General features: G+C 44.6%; 1 protein-coding gene across 8 annotated transcripts in view; it reads left to right on the top strand.

Annotated features, from left to right (window-relative positions):
* The first annotated feature begins 4254 nt into the window (after positions 1–4254).
* Positions 4255–23295, top strand: part of map4k4 (mitogen-activated protein kinase kinase kinase kinase 4) — a 104316-nt gene continuing 85275 nt past the window's right edge. For 4 of the 8 annotated variants that reach the window (XM_082969083.1, XM_014173835.3, XM_014173834.3 and 1 more), the window contains exons 1-2: positions 4258–4587; positions 4883–4948. In XM_082969083.1, coding sequence (XP_082825209.1) covers positions 4531–4587; positions 4883–4948 — 123 coding nt within the window. In that variant the 5' untranslated portion in view covers positions 4258–4530. Of the gene's footprint in view, positions 4588–4882; positions 4949–23295 lie in introns of all 8 variants that reach the window. The other 4 variants (XM_045707735.2, XM_014173828.3, XM_082969084.1 and 1 more) reach the window with 3 other exon arrangements.

The following is a 23295-nucleotide window of genomic DNA, read 5'->3' as shown; positions in this document are numbered from 1 at the left end:
GGTTGAAAGTTTCTGTCGGCTGAATAAGCGACACCGGTTGAGCATTCCTACAGCGTTTCCCTCCAGAAGCCATGAGAAAGATGTCCGGCTGCGGGGACCGTGCGAGGGGGTTTATACTAACGTTACTATCTGTACTTACTGGTGGCACAGACGCTGTTTCATCCTTTCCTACACTGAAATTACCCTTGCCTAACGATCGCGTCTGAAGCTGGGCTTGCAGCACAGCTATCCTTGCCGTAAGGCGATCGTTCTCCTGTATATTATAAGTACAACGACTGCAATTAGAAGGCATCATGTTAATGTTACTTAGCTTCGGCTGTTTGAAGTCCTGACGAACCATGTCCAGATAAAACCTCCGGGGTGAAAAAGTTGAATGAAAAAAGTTGAGTGAGGGAAAAAGTAAAAATATACGGTAATGAAAAAGTAAAAAACCGTCAGGTATCAAAGTAAGATCGGCAACAAAAACGCACAGCAGCGTAAACAAGTCTGCAAGTTGTGACCGGAAACAGGAAACACCTCAGTGCACCTCAGTGCAGTACTATCTAACAATACACACAAATCTAAAAGTAAAAGAAGGGAATTAAGAAATATATAAATATTAGGATGAGCAATGTCAGAGTGGCATTGACTAGAATACAACAGAATACAGTACATACATATGAAATGAGTAAAACAGTATGTAAACATTATTGCAGGGTTGAGAAACCGGATGGTAGCCGGCTAGGGATGGCTTTTTAACAGTCTGATGTCATTGACATAGAAGCTGTTTTTCAGTCTCTCTGTCCCAGCTTTGATGCACCTGTACTGACCTCGCCTTCTGGATGATAGCGGGGTGAACAGGCCGTGGCTCGAGTGGTTGATGTCCTTGATTATAGTTTTGGCCTTCCTGTGACATCGGGTGCTGTTGGTATCCTGGAGGGCAGGCAGTGTGCCCCCGGTGATGCATTGGGCAGACCGCACCATCCTCTGGAGAGCCCAGCGATTGCCATCCCAGGCGACGATAAAGCCCGGCAGGATGCTCTCAATTGTGCATCTGTAAAAGTTTGTGAGGGTCTTAGGGGCCAAGCCGAATTTCTTTAGCCTACTGAGGTTGAAGAGGCGCTGTTGCGCCGCCTTCACCACACTCTCTGTGTGGGTGGACCGTTTCAGATTGTCAAATCAAATTTTATTTGTCACATGCACCAAATACAGCAGGTGTAGACCTTACAGTGAAATGCTTAATTATAAGGCCTTAACCAACGATGCAGTTCTAAGAAAATACCCCAAAAATTAAAAGCTAAAAAAAGTAAGAGATAAATAACAAAAACAAATAATTAAAGCGGTAAATAACAATAGCGGGGCTATATACAGGGGGTACCGGTGCAGAGTCAATGTGTAAATGTGCGGGGGCACCGATGTCGAGGTATTGAGATAATTATGTACATGCAGGTAGGGTTGTTAAAGAGTCTTTGACGGCAGGTAGGGTTGGCTGGAGCCTTTGACGGTTTTTAGGGCCTTCCTCTGACACCGCCTGGTATAGAGGTCCTGGATAGCAGGAAGCTTGGCCCCGGTGATGTACTGGGCCATACGCACTACCCTCTGTAGTGCCTTGCGGTCAGAGGCCGAGCAGTTTCCATACCAGGCAGTGATGCAACCCGTCAGGATGCTCTCTGGTGCAGCTGTAAAATCTTTTGAGGATCTCAGGACCCATGCCAAATCTTTTCAGTCTCATGAGGGGGAATAGGTTTTTTCGCGCCCTCTTCACGACTGTCCTGGTGTGCTTAGACCATGTTAGTTTGTTGTTGATGTGGACACCAAGGAACTTGAAGCTCTCAACCTGCTCCACTACAGCCCCGTCTTTGAGAATAGGGGCGTGTGATGTGGACGCCGAGGACGCCGAGGAACTTGAAGCTCTTCACCTTCTCCACTGCGGTCCTGTCGATGTGGATAGGGGCGTGCTCCCTCTGCTGTCTCCTGAAGTCCACAATCAGCGTTTTGTTGACGTTAAGGGAAAGGTTATCGTCATTGTTGGTAATCAGGCCAACTACTGTTGTTATCTGCAAACTTGATGATCGAGTTGGAGGCGTGACTGGCCATGGGTGAACAGGGATTACAGGAGGGGGCTGAGCATGCATCCTTGTGGGGCCCCTGTGTTGTGGATCAGTGTAGTGGAGGTGTTGTTTTCTACCTTCACCACTTGGGGGCGGCCCGTCAGGAAGTCCAGGACCCAGTTGCATAGGGCGAGGTTCAGACCCAGGGCCCCAAGCTTAATGAGGAGCTTGGAGGGAACTATGGTGTTGAAGGCTGAGTTATAGTCAATGAACAGCATTCTTACATAGGTATTCCTCTTGTCCAGATGGGATAGGGCAGTGTGCAGTGCGATGATGGTTGCATGGTTTGTGAATCTATTGCGGCAGTACGCAAATTGAAGTGGGTCTAGGGTGTCAGGTAAGGTGGAGGTGAAATGATCCTTAACTAGCCTCTCAAAGCAATTCATGATGACAGAAGTGAGTACTACAGGGCGATAGTCATATAGTTAACTTACCTTTGCTTTCTTGGGTACAGGAACAATGGTGGACATCTTGAAGCAATACGATAAGAGTTAACTGATAAGAGAAAACTGACCGAAAGCCTAATCTAACAGACAGCAGAGAGAGAAGAGAGAGAGAGCACATAAACATATTGTGAGTTACACCTTACTGTAATATAATAAACGGTTTATTGATACATTGTAAACAAAATATACTGAACAAAAATATAAACGCGTTGGTCCCATGTTTCATGAGCTGAAATTAAAGATCCCATACACGCAAAAGCTTGTTTCTCTCAGATTTTGTGCACAAATTAATTTACATCCCTGTTAGTGAGTATTTCACATTTGCCCAAAAAATCCATCCACCTAACAGGTGTGGAATATCAAGAAGCTGATTAAACAGTATGATCATTACACAGGTGCACCTTTTGCTGGGGACAATAAAAGGCCACTCTAAAATGTGCAGTTTTGTCACACAACACAAGGCCACAGATTGACAATTGGCATGCTGACTGCAGGAATGTCCACCATAGCTCTTGACAGATCATTTTATGTTCATTTCTCTACCATTAGCCACTTCCATCATAGTTTTAGAGAATTTAGCAGTACGTCCAAACGGCCTCACAACCGCAGACCATGTGTATGGCGCTGTGTGGGCGAGCGGTTTGCTAATGTCAACATTGTGAACAGAGTGCCCCATCTGGCGGTGGGGTTATGATATGGGCAGGCATAAGCTACGGACAACGAACACAATTGCATTTTATCAATGGCAATTTGAATGCACAAAGATACCGTGACGAGATCCTGAGGCCCATTGTTGTGTCATTCATCAGCCGCCATCACCTCATGTTTTAACATGATAATGCACTGCCCCATGTCGCAAGGATCTGTACACAATGGAAGCTGAAAATGTCCCAGTTCTTCCAATGGCCTGCATACTCACCAGACATGTCACCCATTGAGCACGTTTGGGATGCTCCGGATCGACCTGTCCAGTTCCCGCCAATATACAGCAACTTCACACAGCAATTGAAGAGGAGTGGGACAACATTCCACAGGCCACAATCAACAGCCTGATCAACTCTATGCAAAGGAGATGTGTCATGCTCATGAGGCAAATGATGGTCTCACCAGATACTGACTGGTTTTCTGATCCATGTCCCTACCTTTCTTTTAAGGTATCTGTGACCAACAAATGCATATCTGTATTCCCAGTCATGTGAAATCCATAGATTAAGGACTCATTTATTTATTTAAATTGACTGATTTCCTTATATGAACTGTAACTCAGTAAAATCTTTGAAGTTGTTGCATGTTGTGTTTATATTTTTGTTCATACCTAGTTTAGACCTAATTTAGGTAGGCTATATGCATGGATGGCAGGTTGCCAAGCAGTTAAGCTGTTTGGCCAGTAACCGAAAAAGGTCGCTGGTTTGAATCCCCAAGCCGACTAGGTGAACAATCTGGTAATGTGCCCATGAGCAAGGCACATAACCCCAATTGCTCCTGTAAATCGCTCTGGATAAAACGTATGCTAAAATGTAAATGGATGTCGTTTTATGAAGACTACAAAAAAAACTGCTTAAAAATACATTATTGTGAGCTAATCAGCATGGCACATATATTCAGCATGTTTGGATTCATTTCTGTTGGGGAAAGGGGAGCAGCGGCTCCCTCTATCTCTCTACTGCCCTCACTCAGGCCCTGACCGATTCAGCTTCCTCTGTTGGTGATGCTTTACAGGGGAGTGAGTGAGAGAGCGACAACAAGAGAGAGGGAGGCAGGGGGAGAATAGAGAAGAGCAAGCAGCACTTAGCACTGCCAGCCGCGGTAGCTCAATATGGAGTAACCGCGTAGGCTCGACAACGACGGGAGTACAAAGAACAACCCGCTTTGGATCGAAATTACATTAACAAGGAATAAGGGATCACCTCCAATAATGAGATACAACATTGCATATACACAATCAACTTGAAGGGAATAAAATAGACTTTGCAATTTCTATTTATTATTGAAAAATGGCGAACGAGTCTCCAGCTAAAAGTCTAGTTGATATAGACCTTGCCTCTTTGCGGGTGAGTGCAATACATCTTATCTGAGGATGTACATTTTTTGCTGTCCAAATCCTTTTATTGGCGCAACCATGGGCTAAACCAGGGTAAAATGTGTAATAAATGGGATGTGTTCTTGGTAGGATAGGGGGATAAATTCCTCTCTTTCCTTTGTTGCCAATGCACTGGCATGTGAGGCAAATCTGGCGCTACTGCCTAATTGAACGGGTTGTAACGTTGGCCATGATACTATGAAAACCACCCATCTTTCACAAAGTTATTTGGTAAATGTTAACCATTTGTAAATTTCATTTTTCAGGACCCAGCTGGTATTTTCGAACTGGTGGAAGTGGTCGGCAATGGCACGTATGGACAAGTATACAAGGTTTGTTTGCGTTTCCCAATTCCATATATGCAATATATAGTCTACTGTAGGCAGTCCGAGACCACCGAAAATAGGCGGAAACTAGCGCAAACATGTATTTTTCTCCCAGTTTCAGAGAAGCGGTAAATTGCCTATAGACGGTTGGACCAGTGCGGACTGGATTATTACTGCGCTGAGGTGTAGGGTATAGCCTAAAGATTTAGACATATACATTTCCTTTTCTTTACGATTTTGTCGTGTGTTTTATTGTGTTAGGATTAACTAACTGCAACCCATCAGATTTAACAAGCCAAACCAGCTCTAATTTGTCTGGCGATCCTTATCATAGGCGCCTGACCGACTTCTCCCGGTGCGCTACTGGGTGTGCACCGTTGCGCATACTGTATTCAGATCCAATGCAGTGATGAGCTTTTGACATGCCACTTACAGTCGATTAGCAAAGTATGGGATTCGATGTAGGAGCGATTGTCCCGTGTAGCCCAGTTGGTAGAGCATGGACAGGGTTGTGGGTTCGATTCCCAAGGTGGACCAGTACGAAAAAAAATATTAGAATGTATGCACTCACCACTTACTGTAAGTCATTCTGGATAAGAGCATCTGCTATATGACAAAATGTAAAATTGTGCGGATAGTATCTAGCTACAGCCATCACGTCTCACCGGAGTGGATAGAGCACCCTACCTAGGCTACATCACATCCTGTTGTTTTGAAGCTGCTGCTATCTGGTAGAAAGGAAGGGAGATTGGGAGAATATGTCCAGACCTGTTGTCACCTGATTTATTGGTCACAAATGGATGCCGATGGAAAATTATCAGACCTTTTGAATGGCCAATTTGATCCTCACTTGATTTAGCTTGCCTGGCAGTCTATGCAACGGGATAGTCTTAAAAGTGCAAACTCAAAGCCAAATCAATTGTACCATATTAATTTTGGCATATTAATACTTACATATGTAAAATACTTTCAAATATATAAAAGCCTTTAAAATATGCATTTGATCCATATCAAATAATCTGTGAAATGAACATTTGGGCAATTGAGGCCTCTTCCGAGTTGCCGGTCTAAGGCACTGCATCTCAGTGCTAGAGGCGTCACTACATAGGCACAGACACATGCATACAAACACATGATAACATACGCACTATACACACACAGTACACATGTATTTTGCCTTGTAGATATGTGGTAGTGGAGTATGGGCCTGAGGGCACACACTTAGTGTGTTGTGAGTTCTGTAATGAATGTATTGTAATTTTTTTTCAATTGTATAACTGCCTTAGTTTTGCCGGATCCCAGGAAGAGTAGCTGATAATAAATACAAATACTACAGACCCTAGTTCGAGTCCAGGCTATATCACAACCTGCCGTGATTGGGCGGTGCACAATTGGCCCAGCGTTGGCCGGGTTTGGCAGGGGTAGGCCGTCATTGTAAATAAGAATTTTTTATTTTTTTATTTTTTATTTCACCTTTATTTAACCAGGTAGGCAAGTTGAGAACAAGTTTTCATTTACAATTGCGACCTGGCCAAGATAAAGCAAAGCAGTTCGACACATACAACAACACAGAGTTACACATGGAGTAAAACAAACATACAATCAATAATACAGTAGAAAAATAAGTCTATATACAATGTGAGCAAATGAGGTGAGATAAGGGAGGTAAAGGCAAAAAAAGGCCATGGTGGCAAAGTAAATACAATATAGCAAGTAAAACACTGGAATGGTAGATTTGCAGTGGAAGAAACTGCAAAGTAGAAATATAAATAATGGGGTGCAAAGGAGCAAAATAAATAAATAAATAAATACAGTAGTGGAAGAGGTAGTTGTTTGGGCTAAATTATAGATGGGCAATGTACAGGTGCAGTAATCTGTGAGCTGCTCTGACAACTGGTGCTTAAAGCTAGTGAGGGAGATAAGTGTTTCCAGTTTCAGAGATTTTTGTAGTTTGTTCCAGTCATTGGCAGCAGAGAACTGTAAGGAGAAGTGGCCGAAGGAGGAATTGGCTTTGGGGGTGACCAGAGAGATATACCTGCTGGAGCGTGTGCTACAGGTGGGTGCTGCTATGGTGACCAGCGAGCTGAGATAAGGGGGGACTTTACCTAGCAGGGTCTTGTAGATGACCTGGAGCCAGTGGGTTTGGCGACGAGTATGAAGCGAAGGCCAGCAAACGAGAGCGTACAGGTCGCAGTGGTGGGTAGTATATGGGGCTTTGGTGATAAAACGGATGGCACTGTGATAGACTGCATCCAATTTATTGAGTAGGGTATTGGAGGCTATTTTGTAAATGACATCGCCGAAGTCGAGGATCGGTAGGATGGTCAGTTTTACAAGGGTATGTTTGGCAGCATGAGTGAAGGATGCTTTGTTGCGAAATAGGAAGCCAATTCTAGATTTAACTTTGGATTGGAGATGCTTGATGTGAGTCTGGAAGGAGAGTTTACAGTCTAACCAGACACCTAGGTATTTGTAGTTGTCCACATATTCTAAGTCAAAACCGTCCAGAGTAGTGATGTTGGACGGGCGGGCAGGTGCAGGCAGCGATCGGTTGAAGAGCATGCATTTAGTTTTATTTGTATTTAAGAGCAGTTGGAGGCCATGGAAGGAGAGTTGTATGGCATTGAAGCTCATCTGGAGGTTAGTTAACACGGTGTCCAAAGAAGGGCCATAAGTATACAGAATGGTGTCGTCTGCGTAGAGGTGGATCAGAGACTCACCAGCAGCAAGAGCAACATCATTGATGTATACAGAGAAGAGAGTCGGCCCAAGTATTGAACCCTGTGGCACCCCCAGAGACTGCCAGAGGTCCGGGCAACAGGCCCTCCGATTTGACACACTGAACTCTATCAGAGAAGTAGTTGGTGAACCAGGCGAGAAAATCATTTGAGAAACCAAGGCTATTGAGTCTGTCGATGAGGATGTGGTGATTGACAGAGTCGAAAGCCTTGGCCAGGTCGATGAATTACAGCTGCACAGTAATGTCTCTTATCGATGGCGGTTATGATATCGTTAAGGACCTTGAGCGTGGCTGAGGTGCACCCATGACCGGCTCTGAAACCAGATTGCATAGCGGAGAAGGTGCGGTGGGATTCGAAATGGTCGGTGATCTGTTTGTTAACTTGGCTTTCGAAGACTTTAGAAAGGCAGGGTAGGATAGATATAGGTCTGTAGCAGTTTGGGTCAAGAATGTCCCCCCCTTTGAAGAGGGGGATGACCACAGCAGCTTTCCAATCTTTGGGAATCTCAGACGACACGAAAGAGAGGTTGAACAGGCTAGTAATAGGGGTTGCAACAATTTCGGCAGATAATTTTAGAAAGAAAGGGTCCAGATTGTCTAGCCCGGCTGATTTGTAGGGGTCCAGATTTTGCAGCTCTTTCAGAACATCAGCTGACTGGATTTGGGAGAAGGAGAAATGGGGAAGGGTTGGGTGAGTTGCTGTGGGGGGGGGGGTGCAGTGCTGTTGACCGGGGTAGTGGTAGCCAGGTGGAAAGCATGGCCAGCCGTAGAAAAATGCTTATTGAAATTCTCAATTATAGTGGATTTATCAGTGGTGACAGAGTTTCCTATCCTCAGTGCAGTGGGCAGATGGGAGGAGGTGCTCTTATTCTCCATGGACTTTACAGTGTCCCAGAACTTTTTTGAGTTTGTGTTGCAGGAAGCAAATTTCTGCTTGAAAAAGCTAGCCTTGGCTTTTCTAACTGTCTGTGTATTTTGGTTTCTAACTTCCCTGAAAAGTTGCATATCACGGGGGCTGTTCGATGCTAATGCAGAACGCCACAGGATGTTTTTGTGTTGGTTAAAGGCAGTCAGGTCTGGAGAGAACCAAGGGCTATATCTCTTCCCGGTTCTACATTTCTTGAATGGGGCATGCTTATTTAAGATGGTGAGGAAGGCATTTAAAAAAAATCAGGCATCCTCTACTGACGGGATGAGGTCAATATCCTTCCAGGATACCCGGGCCAGGTCGATTAGAAAGGCCTGCTCGATGAAGTGTTTCAGTGAGCGTTTGACAGTGATGAGTGGAGGTAATTTCACCTCTGACCCATTACGGATGCAGGCAATGAGGCAGTGATCGCTGAGATCTTGGTTGAAAACAGCAGAGGTGTATTTAGAGGGCAAGTTGGTTAGGATGATATCTATGAGGGTGCCCGTGTTTACGGCTTTGGGGTGGTACCTGGTAGGTTCATTGATAATTTGTGTGAGATTGAGGGCATCAAGCTTAGATTGTAGGATGGCTGGGGTGTTAAGCATGTCCCAGTTTAGGTCACCTAACAGTACGAACTCTGAAGATAGATGGGAGGCAATCAATTCACATATGGTGTCAAGAGCACATCTGGGGGCAGAGGGTGGTCTATAGCAGGCGGCAACGGTGAGAGACTTGTTTTTAGAGAGGTGGATTTTTAAAAGTAGAAGTTCAAATTGTTTGGGTACAGACCTGGATGGTAGGACAGAACTCTGCAGGCTATCTCTGCAGTAGATAGCAACACCGCCTCCTTTGGCCGTTCTATCTTGTCTGAAAATGTTGTTTTTAGGGATGGAGATTTCAGAGTTTTTGATGGTCTTCCTAAGCCAGGATTCAGACTATAGTCTGAATCCTTAGCGTGATGGCGGTCTGGTCAGCATGTTAGCTCTGGGGAGTGGCACAAACAATTTGCATTCGAGGATGCATAGGCTATACATGTGTTTACTATATATAGTCGGGTGGAGAGAAGTCAAATCATATTGACTTGTCTGCCAACGTCGTGAAGGCCCTTAAGGCTGCCGATGGATAAAGCCTAATCATTCCTGTGTGTGTGTGTTTTACTACTATGCAATGCACACTTTGAAGACTGCCTATGCACGTCATGGTGAGCTACTAGAGGCCATAGACTGAATAAACTGTTCTGAGTTCCCCTGGTATTGGTGTGTGTCTCTGGAAACACCACAGCATGAAGAATAAGTCTATATGCTTTGGGGGTTTAAAAAGCGTAATTTTGCTCTAGCGCAGTAGTGAGACCATGTCATTAACTGGGAGCCAGGCCGTGTAGAAATGCTCTGTAACACAAATTGGACTTGACTTTTGGAGTTTAACTTCCTTAGGTCTTAGTGAATCATCTCACTTGCTGCAAGTTTGGTAGGAATAAACCAAGCGTTTCTTCAATGAACCACATTAATTTAGTGGCTAGGCGTGTGTGTTTGTAGTTTGCACATGTTTTGATCTACGGCTGTGTGTTTGTGTTAGGATCTGCATGTGTATATTCGATCCACAACCCATTTTGATTGGCCATCATACTCAGACTAGCCAATGGCAGCTGTGTGCCTTTGTAGCTGTATGGACTGCAGCTGTTCAGATGGTAAGAGGGAGAGGGAGAGAAAGGGACATCCCTTAATCAAAGGTGCTTTTGTTTTGAGGGTAAGTCCCTGCAGGAGTTGTAATGGAAAAACAGCATGCATGTCTCACACTATCTGGTCCTAAAAACATCATACCCACACTGCCAACAGTCAGTCAGCAAGGAAATCTGGCATTCCCCCGTGTGGGTAAATGGTTTAACCAAATTATAACTCCTCATAATAACCATCTAGTCCAGGGGTTCTTAAACTTTTTCAGCCTGGGACACAAATTAGAAATTCTACGTTTTCCTGGGACCCAAGCTCACAAAACATGCAACTATAAGGAATATCAGTACATTTCATTGCCCATTAACAAATGCAACATAACAATTAAATGAAATACCCATATAAATAGCTATTCATGTTTCTTTCCCCATTAAAAACACTCTTACATATCTGTCTAGGTTGGAACTGTTGCTGTTAAAATACAATAAATCATTTTAATTCTGAACGGGAATAAACTGATTGATCACATCACACAGATGTAGACCAGAAAACACACACATACACAGCCCTAATTGTTTTTTAAGTATGCCAGAGTTGAGAACCCTGACTCGCATAGGTATGTGGAGCCAAACTGGATCAGAACATCTACTGCTTTCTCAGCCAGGCAGGATACCGCTTCCTGCTGTAGATGAGCAACCCAGAACTGTGTGTTTGCCTCAAAAAGCATCTTGCGTCAATCAATGCATTCCAGTTCAGAATAAAAATGATTACTTGTATTTTAACAGCAACAGTTTTTATTTTTCATCTTCATCTGTGTTGTTACTTAGGGTAGCACTATCAGTAGCTAGATAGCTTGCTTTGGCTAACGTTAGCTAGCTAGCTATTAGCTGTGTACAAGGGGATTGTTTGAAAGAGAAACTCACATTGACTACTATGAGAGATATTATACTCCATTATTTCTGCTTATCATCACCTGTTATAAAATGACTAAAATGCCTTGCTAGCTGACTTACTTTTCCACTGTCGAAGCACTGTTTCCTGAAACATTCTGCCCTGTTCTGAAAGAACTCCCTGGGTTTACCATCTTACTGTGGATGTTTGGTCAGGACCTGTCATTTTTAATTTGTTCGTTTTGAGAGAGTCACTCACAAAACACATTGTTGGCGCTCCTTGTTATTTATCAAAGTTTGTATTAAACCAAGAGAGAGAAACTCATCGCTGTATTTGCGTTTCATGACAATTGAGCTCAGTCTGAACTTGTGGCAAGTTTGAGTCAATTCGATGATAGAGGTTAGTGATGGCGAGTGGGAATGACAAGCCAGTGGCTGAAAGCGCATCATCTGCTGCTGAACAACTGCAGTGTGTGGGTCGCAGAGTGATCTTCAAGAAAACTGCCCAAAAAAAGATCTGGTAAACTGAAGCACACGGGCATCTTCCACCCACTCGCATAGCTGCCAAACTGAGCCGAGACACCGCTGCCAAACTGAGCCGAGACACCACTGCCAAACTGAGCCGACACACCGCTGCCAAACTGACCCGAGACACCGCTGCCAAACTGAGCCGAGACACCGCTGCCAAACTGAGCCCGAGACACCGCTGCCAAACTGAGCCGAGACACCGCTGCCAAACTGACCCGAGACACCGCTGCCAAACTGAGCCGAGACACCGCTGCCAAACTGACCCGAGACACCGCTGCCAAACTGACCCGAGACACCGCTGCCAAACTGACCCGAGACACCGCTGCCAAACTGACCCGAGACACCGCTGCCAAACTGAGCCGAGACACCGCTGCCAAACTGAGCCGAGACACCGCTGCCAAACTGAGCCGAGACACCGCTGCCAAACTGAGCCGAGACACCGCTGCCAAACTGACCCGAGACACCGCTGCCAAACTGAGCCGAGACACCGCTGCTAAGCAGAGAGCCCAATGAACAGAGAATGCAGTTGCACTTGGCCAAAATCAATTCCAGTAATTAATGAAATAATTATAAATTTACTCTGACACATCGCGACCCACCATTAACAGGTTTGGGTCGCGACCCATACTTTAAAAAAGGCTGGTCTAGTCCATTCTACAACTATAATGGGTTGGCAGCATTTGAATGTCTTCAGTTATAATCCATTATTGGTCAACAGTTCAGTTCATTCTAGTTAGTCTGACATGGTTATTTTTAAGGAACTTGGTCATTGTCAGCTTTGCTGTAGAGGATGGTGGATGTTAGTCAGACGTGAGGAAGTAGCAAAATGGTGGAAGTCATCCATGTAATGATGAGAAGTAGGTGGCTTGGTCCGCCACAGTGTATACCACAAGGTAGTTCCCCACACTGTTTGATTCATTGTCATTCTGAGTTTCGATTTTGGACACAGAAAGATGTGTGTAGATTATTGTATGCATCGTCAGAGATTCTTGAATTTGCTGTGCGCATACATATGTGCCTCACCCACAGCCACGCATAACACATCCATTTATGGCTGCACCTCAAGATCATATCCCGTAGCGATCATTACGTTTACAATGGAAAACTCCAGTTCACATTTTCGGATCATTGCGGAAGGAAGGTTCTGTGTCAGTCTCCATCTTTTCCATTCGTTTGAAGCACTTAGGCGTGATTGGCTGAGCTTTCTAATTGAACTGTGGCTTCTTTTTTTCTCCGCCTTCTCTCTCCGGGACCAAGGGCTTTTGTTGGGGTTGGGCAGCAGTACTGTACATCACAGAGGAAATACTGGCGGAGACAGCGTTGGATCACTTTACAGATGGGCCAGGGGCATGTTGGCTTGGCTCCGCAGGAGCTGTCAGCTTTAGAGATCTCACCCTCCCCTGACCCTCCACCTCCTCCTCCTCCATCTCCCCTAGGTCTACAAGAGATGATAGATAAGGTTGATGAGGGAGAGAGTGAGCCAGGACTAGGAACTGGAGGAACAGGGTTAATGGTCCATGGTGTGAGGTGTGATACGATGCAGTACCAACTACAGACTCTTGTCCATGTAGTTTGTAGTGGGCGCCTGCACTCCCTTAAAGCAGTCTAAGGCTAAAGGTACTATTAACCTGGCAAGAAGGAAGGCCTGATTTTAACCTGATTTTAATTTCCACCCTCTGCTGTTTCAAACCATCATCCCTGGTGGTGCCTTTAAAAAAACAGTGAGCGAAAGTGTCAATTAAACACTGGCTTGCCCCTTCTCACAGTAATCTAGTGCTCACCAGTCCATGCTGTTAGCTACAACCTAATTCACTCACTGTTTGTGGTTAACACATAGTTTCTCCTCGATTACCTGCTCAGGTGTAGGTCCTTCATGAACATACCGGCTTTCTACCCAGATGAAGTCACTGCTACTGCATACTGAACCACTGGCTCGACTCGCACTAAACAAGAGTTTAATAGAGGGAGTGCTGTTCTCCTTTCCTTCCCAGAGCCAGCCCACCCAAGCACAGAGGCTCTGCCTACTGCCTAGCCCCCTGACAGCCTGCTGTGAAAGGTGGAAAAAGCTGTAAACACACAGTGGTCCACCTCTCTTCTCTCCCTCTGCTCTGGCAGTAGTGGACCATCCCTTACTGTGGAATGCAAGGCCTGGGCAGTGTCCATGAGAATGTAGAGAGGGTACAGAGGTAGAGAAGGGAGGAGAGGGGGAAGACGAAGTGAAAAAGAAAGTAAGAGCGAGAGAGGGACAATGAGGTTAAATGGGAGAGGTTGAGTGGAAGGTCATTGGCTTGTGGTCACTGAGAAAATCTAGCCTACTTCACAGCCCAGGTCACATGACTCAGTGAGGAAGATGGGGGAAGGGATGGTGGGCAACATGGCTGCAGTAATCCCACAGCAGGTGACGCCACATGCCGAGAAAGAGGGAGATAAATAAATGGAGACAGACAGAAGATGCGGAAGAGAATAGACAAGGTTCTGGAGAGCTACTTGGTAAGGAGCAGGCTTTCAGTCCATCCAGTAACACACACTTGCAGTCTAGTTTCATTTTATAGACTGTGGCCTGGCCTTTGGCCCAGCATTGACTTCCCTCGGGTCAGCTGCCTGGCTGGCTGGCTGGCCCATTATCTAGCCATTCATAGCCAGATCTAATGAGCAGCTTGTGGGCCTTTTACCCACTCATTTAGATCTTACCCCCATCTTGTCCTTTTACCCCTCCCCCTTTTAACTTGTCCCCCTGATTATTAAGATGGCTTTGGTCCTTCCATCTACCCAGCTAGACCTCCTGGCTTACTAGCTAGTGACCCCTCCCCTCCCCTCACCCCCCCTGCCCCTCCGTGCCCCATGCCCACCCACTCCCCCGTATAAAGGTCATGATAGGATTAGGAAGATGCAGTGAGGCGAGTTGAGACGTGATCAATAAGGGCCAAGCATTGATGTTCGCTCGCGTGCCTCCAACAAAAGACAATTATCTCAATCACTAGCTGCTTGTTTGTCCTGATCGCCTTCCATGTAATTCATTTCCAAACCATACGCATCTTTATGTCCCCTGTTCTCTGTGGGTGAGGAGACGGATTGTTACACAAAGCACTTAGTATGTTAATGCTCTGTCATAGAGCACGCAATGGAATAATACATTCTCTAAATGAGTGCTGTTCTAGCTCCCAGAGACAGTAACAGTACTGATCCTTTCGAGTGTGTTTCTGTGAAAACACAATTTCCTCTGTGTGGACGGTTCACTGGATAGTTTCTTCACAGAATTAACATTGTGTCTTTATAAATGAGGCTGCAGCTCTATCCTAGAGAGGATTAGCTAGACATGCAGCCTGCAGGAGTCCATTGGAAGGAGACCACTGGATGGCTAAGTATGCTTTGAGTCATAGGTCTAAACAGGCACGCACATATGTCCAAGGGAACCCATGTCACTGTCAGTTCATCATGTCGTGTGCGTTCGATGTGTCCTGATAGGCCTCCCGTGTGACACACCACTCATGTCTGTGTGGAGTGGTATGCTTTAGCTAAGTCAGATGTCTCTCCATCTCTCTTTCTTCCTCCCTCTCTATCTCTCTCCCTCTCTCTGAGAACAGGCTGGACTGATTCTTAATAGAGTGGTCTGTTAGACCCAGAGAGCCTGACACTATCTGGCCTCACAGACAACTGCTCCTTCATTCTGCTATCTATCTCTGACCTCCTGACTGATAAGGCCTCTGTCCCACACCAAAATGTCCGCCGTGGCCGGCCGGCTGCTATCAGCTCCATCTGTAGCAGAAAGACAGAAGCTCTGGAGAAATCCCACAGGGCTACCCTCTGCCTTAGAGCCCAGCTCGGGCATGAATTTTAAGCCCAAGCCCTAGCCATGTCCGTGACTTTCAGGCCCTACCCTACCCAGGCCCGATTGCTTCTGCCAAATTGAAGGCCCCAACCCTGCCCGTAACCCGAAATAACTTCCTTGTTAGTAAATCCATTAGCTGCTCTGTCTCTCCTTCACTCTGCATGTGCTCTGCTCATGGCGACATAGCAACGGCTCTGCTTGGGCTTCTGCCCTGCTTAATGATGAGACATTAGAGAGCAGTTAGCTGGTAGCTCATTTTCGTCACTCTGACCAAACTCAAGGAACATTATTATTTTCTGTGAAATAACCTCTCCTGTTTTATATTTGACTAGGTTGAAGCACTTCTAACAACATTTTATGATCTTAGTTAGATATGACTTTACAGCGCAGCAGAGCACGAGCAAACGGCTCAGCTTCAAAATGTTAATGATGAACTTAGTGATACCCGAGCCCTGCCTGTACCCTAGTTACTGATGAAAAAATAAGCCTTACCCTGCCCTAACCCGATGTATAATGTTGGGGCCCGTCGGGCTCGGGTCGGGCAGCTGAGGTGGGTTTAGACACAAGGAGATAGTATGGCTGGCCTATGTATTCGGTCCATTAGTGTTGTCAATCAATCACGGTCCGATGAATGGTGATACTAGCACTTTTAGGATGAGAGACATTGTCCTGTGGCTGCTGGCTGCACGACATGCATTAGCTCTTGGATATATATCCTCAGGTTCTAGCTCTTGGATATATATCCTCAGGTTCTAGCTCTTGGATATACGTCCTCAGGTTCTAGCTCTTGGATATACGTCCTCAGGTTCTAGCTCTTGGATATACGTCCTCAGGTTCTAGCTCTTGGATATATATCCTCAGGTTCTAGCTCTTGGATATATATCCTCAGGTTCTAGCTCTTGGATATATGTCCTCAGGTTCTAGCTCTTGGATATATGTCCTCAGGTTCTAGCTCTTGGATATATATCCTCAGGTTCTAGCTCTTGGATATATATCCTCAGGTTCTAGCTCTTGGATATATGTCCTCAGGTTCTAGCTCTTGGATATATGTCCTCAGGTTCTAGCTCTTGGATATATGCCCTCAGGTTCTAGCTCTTGGATATATGCCCTCAGGTTCTAGCTCTTGGATATACATCCTCAGGTTCTAGCTCTTGGATATATATCCTCAGGTTCTAGCTCTTGGATATATGTCCTCAGGTTCTAGCTCTTGGATATATGTCCTCAGGTTCTAGCTCTTGGATATATGTCCTCAGGTTCTAGCTCTTGGATATATGTCCTCAGGTTCTAGCTCTTGGATATATATCCTCAGGTTCTAGCTCTTGGATATATATCCTCAGGTTCTAGCTCTTGGATATATGTCCTCAGGTTCTAGCTCTTGGATATATGTCCTCAGGTTCTAGCTCTTGGATATATGTCCTCAGGTTCTAGCTCTTGGATATATGTCCTCAGGTTCTAGCTCTTGGATATATGTCCTCAGGTTCTAGCTCTTGGATATACGTCCTCAGGTTCTAGCTCTTGGATATATATCCTCAGGTTCTAGCTCTTGGATATATGTCCTCAGGTTCTAGCTCTTGGATATATGTCCTCAGGTTCTAGCTCTTGGATATATGTCCTCAGGTTCTAGCTCTTGGATATATATCCTCAGGTTCTAGCTCTTGGAAGTGTAACTCATTTTCTTGTGTGGGGTTAATGACAGTTGTGGATTGTCTGAGGTTTTAGGGTTTAGCATTCTACTGTATGGGTGGCAATTTGCTATCTGGACTGGGTATAGGGGATATAAGGAGTGGGGGATAGAGGCTGATGCAGTCTGCGGTCTGTGTGGGCACAAGGATTTAGGGAGATATTGGGGAATGTAGCAGAACTTGAATAAAAAAGAAGACGAAAAACAACAGGTGTCCATTGGACTATATACCACTCTCAGTATTGAGATTGTGTTGTGAATAAGGCTGTATTCCCTGTAGCAGTGTTTTCCCTATATTAATTTAGCAGTGTTGACCCACCACTGCTAAATTGTTGCCACCGCAACAAAAAAACATTATGTAGTTATAAAATATATATATTTATTTCTGTCGAGACATTCTTTTAAATTGATAGTTGTTGGCTCAATGACTGGAAATCAATGGGAACAGCTAGCATGTCATTACGCTAACGCTAGTAACAATGCACCCCCCTTGACACCATTGCTGAAAAAATCATACGGGAAACACTGCTGTAGTGTTTCACCCCACAAGTGCTTTGGTTTGTTCTAATGGCCTTTTGTATTTACATGAAAGAGAATCGTGATGGATTGCAGAAACGTTGTATCTCCTGGAAACACATTTCTGACCATGCCCCTATTGTCTTCCATGTGGTTGAACTTAAAATGGATCAGTTTGTATCAGTGTATCAGTTTATTTGTAAATACAAAGTTTAATTTATATTTTATTTAGAAGTTGTCCTTCACATATCCCTCCCTCCCTCCCTCCCACACACACACACACACACACACACACACACACACACACACACACACACACACACACACACACACACACACACACACACACACACACACACTTTAAAATACTTCCATGCGATCTCCATCTGTCCCTGATTCTTATAATGGCTGTTTTTCTTTATTGGGGACAGCCTCTTTCCTTTCAGACCCTTCTCCTCCACAGTCAGGGCCAGGCAGCTGGTTGGACTGACTGACTGACTGAACTGTTTGACTGACTGACTGAATGACTGTGGGCCTCGTTAACTTTGTTTTCATCTGATTCACAATACTTGAGCGCTGCCCAGGTCACCTGACTAGAACCAATGCCTGTGATTTGAGCAGAGTACCAGAGCACTTCCTCCTGTAGCTGGGCAGACTCTCTAAACACTCGAGAGAACGGGGGCTTCAAACGCACATATACACACAAAGATACATCCTCATAGTCTATCTAACACATACATACTCCCACACACTCTGATGCAGATTCACAGAGTTGAATATTGACACTCTCACATGCACTGACTGTACACACATGCTTGTTTGGAGAGACTGACTTGCTCTCTCTCAAACACACACACACACAGACACACACACACACACACACACACACACACACACACTCCCACACAAACACTTATACAGATAGGACCTACAGACACATTTAAATTATTTGAATACACAGTAGCACATGGATATAGACAACCAACATGTTTGCTACAGTGGAAGTGGAGGCGGATAGTGAAAGCCTCGTCTCATCCTAGGCAGTAGTTGTGGATGCAGCCGTGGGCATGTTGGCAGGAGAAGGGCAGCCTCTCTCGCCCTTCCTCCTCCTTCTCTCTTCTCTCCTTTGTCTGTACCAACTCTGTGCTCTTAACTGAGACACATGAGCAAGGTGTTCTACACGCCAGCACTACCTCTCTCTCCTCTCACCTTTCTCTCTTGCCTCTCTCCTCTCCTCTCCACCAGCCAGCTTGTATTCAGCACTGCCGCTCTCTCTCTTGCCTCTGTCTCTCTCCTCTCTGCCAACCAGCCAGCTTGTATACAGAACTGCCTCTCTCTCCTCTCCTCTGTGCCAGCCAGCCAGCTTGTATACAGCACTGGGACTCCCTTCACAAGGGTGCTGCTGAGGTATTGAACTGAATTCACAAAGACCTCCTTGCTCTCTCCACAAAAGCCTTGTAGTTCCGACTAAGTTCGGCTCAGTTGCACAGGTGGTGGGGGTGTATTGATTGAGGGGGAGTGGGTGGTAGGTTAGGGGGGGGTTGTATAGTTGTCATGGCGATGAGTTGCCATGGTTTTGGCTCTGGGTTTGGGCCGAGGATGGGACTGAATTTAAACTCTGGCTTTCTGTCGTGCAGCACTGTTGTCTCTAGCGAGAGTTAGTGTGTGTATGTGTGTGCGCATGATTTTTCGTGTAAAGGGTCACCTGCTGTTTCCAGTTCCAAACAGATTTTCTGTGTAGTGAAAGTCAGGTGTTAATTAAAACACCTGCAGTATTTTCACGGCTGGATGAAAAATGTACCCAATTTAACCTCTCTAGGGTAGGTGGGACGAAATTGTCCCACCTACGTAACAGCCAGTGGAATCCCGTGGCGCGTTATTCAAATACCTTAGAAATGCTATTACTTCAATTTCTCAAACATATGACTATTTTACACCATTTTAAAGACAAGACTCTCGTTAATCTAACCACACTGTCCGATTTCAAAAAGGCAAAAGCAAAACATTAGATTATGTCAGCAGAGTACCCAGCCAGAAATAATCAGACACCCATTTTTCAAGCTAGCATATAATGTCACATAAACCCAAACCACAGCTAAATGCAGCACTAACCTTTGATCTTCATCAGATGACAATCCTAGGACATTATGTTATACAATACATGCATGTTTTGTTCAATCAAGTTCATATTTATATCAAAAAACAGCTTTTTACATTAGCATGTGACGTTCAGAACTAGCATACCCACCGCAAACTTCCGGTGAATTTACTAAATTACTCACGATAAACGTTCACAAAAAGCATAACAATTATTTTAAGAATTATAGATACAGAACTCCTTTATGCAATCGCTATGTCCGATTTTAAAATAGCTTTTCGGTGAAAGCACATTTTGCAATATTCTGAGTAGATAGCCCAGCCATCACGGGCTAGCTATTTAGACACCCACCAAGTTTAGCCCTCACCAAAGTCAGATTTACTATAAGAAAAATGTTATTACCTTTGCTGTTCTTCGTCAGAATGCACTCCCAGGACTTCTACTTCAATAACAAATGTTGGTTTGGTTCAAAATAATCCGTAGTTATGTTCAAATATCCTCTGTTTTGTTCGTGCGTTCAAGACACTATCCGAAGGGTGACGCGCCCGATGCGTTTCGTGACAAAAAAATTCTAAATATTCCATTACCGTACTTCGAAGCATGTCAACCGCTGTTTAAAATCAATTTTTATGCGATTTTTCTCGTAAAAAAAGCGATAATATTCAGACCGGGAAACCCTGTTTACGTTCAAAAAATAAAAACATGGTGTCGTCTCGTGCACGCGCCTCAGTCTCATTGTCCTCTGATCGACCACTATCCAAATGCGCTAATGTTTTTCAGCCAGGGGCTCCAAAGACATCATTCACCGGTTTGCCGCCTTCTGAGAGCCTATGGGAGCCGTAGGAAGTGTCACGTTACAGCAGAGATCCTCAGTTTTCAATAAAGAGAGTGTAGAAGCCCAAGAAATGGTCAGACAGGCCACTTCCTGTAAGGAATCTTCTCAGGTTTTTGCCTGCCATATGAGTTCTGTTATACTCACAGACACCATTCAAACTGTTTTAGAAACTTCAGGGTGTTTTCTATCCAAAGCCAATAATTATATGCATATTCTAGTTTCTGGGCAGTAGTAATAACCAGATTAAATCGGTATGTTTTTTATCCGGCCGTGCAAATACTGCCCCCTATCCCCAACAGGTTAAACAGGTTACTACTCTGTCCCAGAAACTAGAATATGCATATTAGTAGATTTGGATAGAAAACACTCTGAAGTTTCTAAAACTGTTTGAATGGTGTCTGTGAGTATAAGAGAACTCATATGGCAGGCAAAAACCTGAGAAAAAGTCAAGCAGGAAGTGGAAAATCTGAGGTTGTAGTTTTTTCAAGTGATTGCCTTGACTGTATACAGTGACTTAGGGTTCATTTTGCACTTCCTAAAGCTTACACTAGATGTCAGCAGTCTTTAGAACGGTGTTTGAAGATTATATGGTGAATTTGAAGGGAATACCAGCTGTGGTAAACTGGTGTCCCATTATAAGGCATGGTCTCAAGTCACGCGCAATGACTTGGGAGCGAGCTGAGTACATATTCACTCCAAAAGAGAACGGATAGGTCCGGTTGGAATTTTGTTCAAGGTATATGATAAAAATAACCTAAAGATTGATTCTATACATCGTTTGACATGTTTCTACAAACTGTAGTATAACTTTTTTGACTTTTCGTCTGGACTAAGTAAGCACGCGCGTAGTGGATTTGGATAGTGAACCTAACGCATGAACAAAATGGATTATCTGGAAATAAATATGAACTTTATCGAACATTTATTGTGGAGCTGGGATCCCTGGGAGTGCCTTCTGATGAAGATAATCAAAGGTAAGTGAATATTTATCATGTAGTTTCTTAGTTTTATTGACTCCAAGATGGCGGGTTTCTGTTTGCTAGTTGTTAGTGTCATCTGGGCTGTACTCAGATTATTGCAAATTGTGCTTTCGCCGTGAACCTTTTTTGAAATCTGACAAAGCGGTAGCATTTAGGAGAAGTGTATCTATAATTCTGTGCATAACACTTCTTTATTGATCATTGTTTACGATGAGAATTTATGTACTATGTGTGCTCATTGTGCTCATTCACCGAGAGGTTTGGAGGGAAAACATTTCTCAACATTACGCGCCAAAGTAAAATGCTGTTTTTGTATATAAATATGAACTTTATCGAGCAAAACATACATGTATTGTGTAACATAATGTCCTAGGAGTGTCATCTGATGAAGATCGTCAAAGGTTAGTGCTTCATTTAGCTGTGTATTGGGTTTTTGTGATGCATCTAGTTGCTTGGAAAATGGCTGTGTGGTGTTTCTTGTGAAGTTTATGTCCTAACATAATCTAATTTTATGCTTTTGCCGTAAAGCCTTTTTGAAATCGGACAATGTGGTTAGATTAACGAGAAGTTTATCTTTAAAATGGTGTAAAATAGTTGATTGTTTGAGAAAATTGAATTATGAGATTTTAGCTGTTTTAAATTTGGCGCTCTGATTTTCCACTAGCTGTTGTCAAAATCACTCCCATTAACGGGATGAGAACGGGAAGGGGTCACCAACAGGTTAACTCACATTTAACTAAGTGGCCTGTAACTACCTCTCAACCCCCAACCTCCCCTCCCCCAAAAACACACTTTCAGCCCTCACCACATAGCCCACAGGACAGAGGCCAGACAGAGAGCTATGGAGGGCTAGCACCTGCTCCCTGCATATCTCTGTCTGCAGGTAAGCCCATCAGATGCGTGTCTTGATCATCCCCTATCAGTTTCATGTGGAACAGGGCCATACCCTGAGGACACAGGGAGGTAGAGGAGTTTAGGCAGGTCTTTCAATGCCTGTGCTCAAGGACCAGCTGGCAGAGGACGGGTGGGGAGGAGAGAGCTCTGGATGGTGTAATAGAGAGAAGATGGACCAGGGTATCATTGGATAGAGGTGTGTTACTGATGGTGAATCCCTAGCTCTATTGAATGAATGGCCATGCCCATGAAGGTGTCCCAAGACTTGTGGCCTGCTGGCTGTTAGTTTTCACCTTTCCCTCATTCTCTCTGTTATCGTCTTTCTCTTGTAATTCTTTCATTTTAAATCCCTCATTCCCCTCCCCCTTTCCTCCTCCCTTCCTTCTTTCATTCCGACATAGTGGTAGCTGTGCTGTGTACTAGTTATGTGCCAGGGGGCAGACAGTGGCAGTAACAGACAGTGGTGGGTTAAGGCTGAGGGTGAGTGCCCTGCCCTAAATAACTACTTCTGCACTGTACTCAGCTCAGGGGCTGAGACTGGTGTCTGTTGCGTGTGCCTGTGTGCGTGGGTGCCATATACACACGTTTATAGGGCAGACTCACTGAAAAGACTGAGACTGACATAGTGCCTTCTGCATGACCAACAAGTCACCATATTATGAGTGCATATATGTTAGGTGCCTCACGTGATGTCGCGTGAGAAGGTCACATTGTTTTATCTCGTTGCTACTGAAGTACTGAATGTACTTGACATGGCCACTTTAGAGAGCTGAACAGTTGAG

This window comes from Salmo salar, chromosome 25 (assembly GCF_965601325.2).
Source record: "Salmo salar chromosome 25, fSalSal1, whole genome shotgun sequence".
In the NCBI taxonomy this organism is placed as follows: domain Eukaryota; kingdom Metazoa; phylum Chordata; class Actinopteri; order Salmoniformes; family Salmonidae; genus Salmo; species Salmo salar.
The sequence above is the reverse complement of the archived record's forward strand: the minus strand, read 5'-3'. Positions and strand labels throughout refer to the sequence as shown.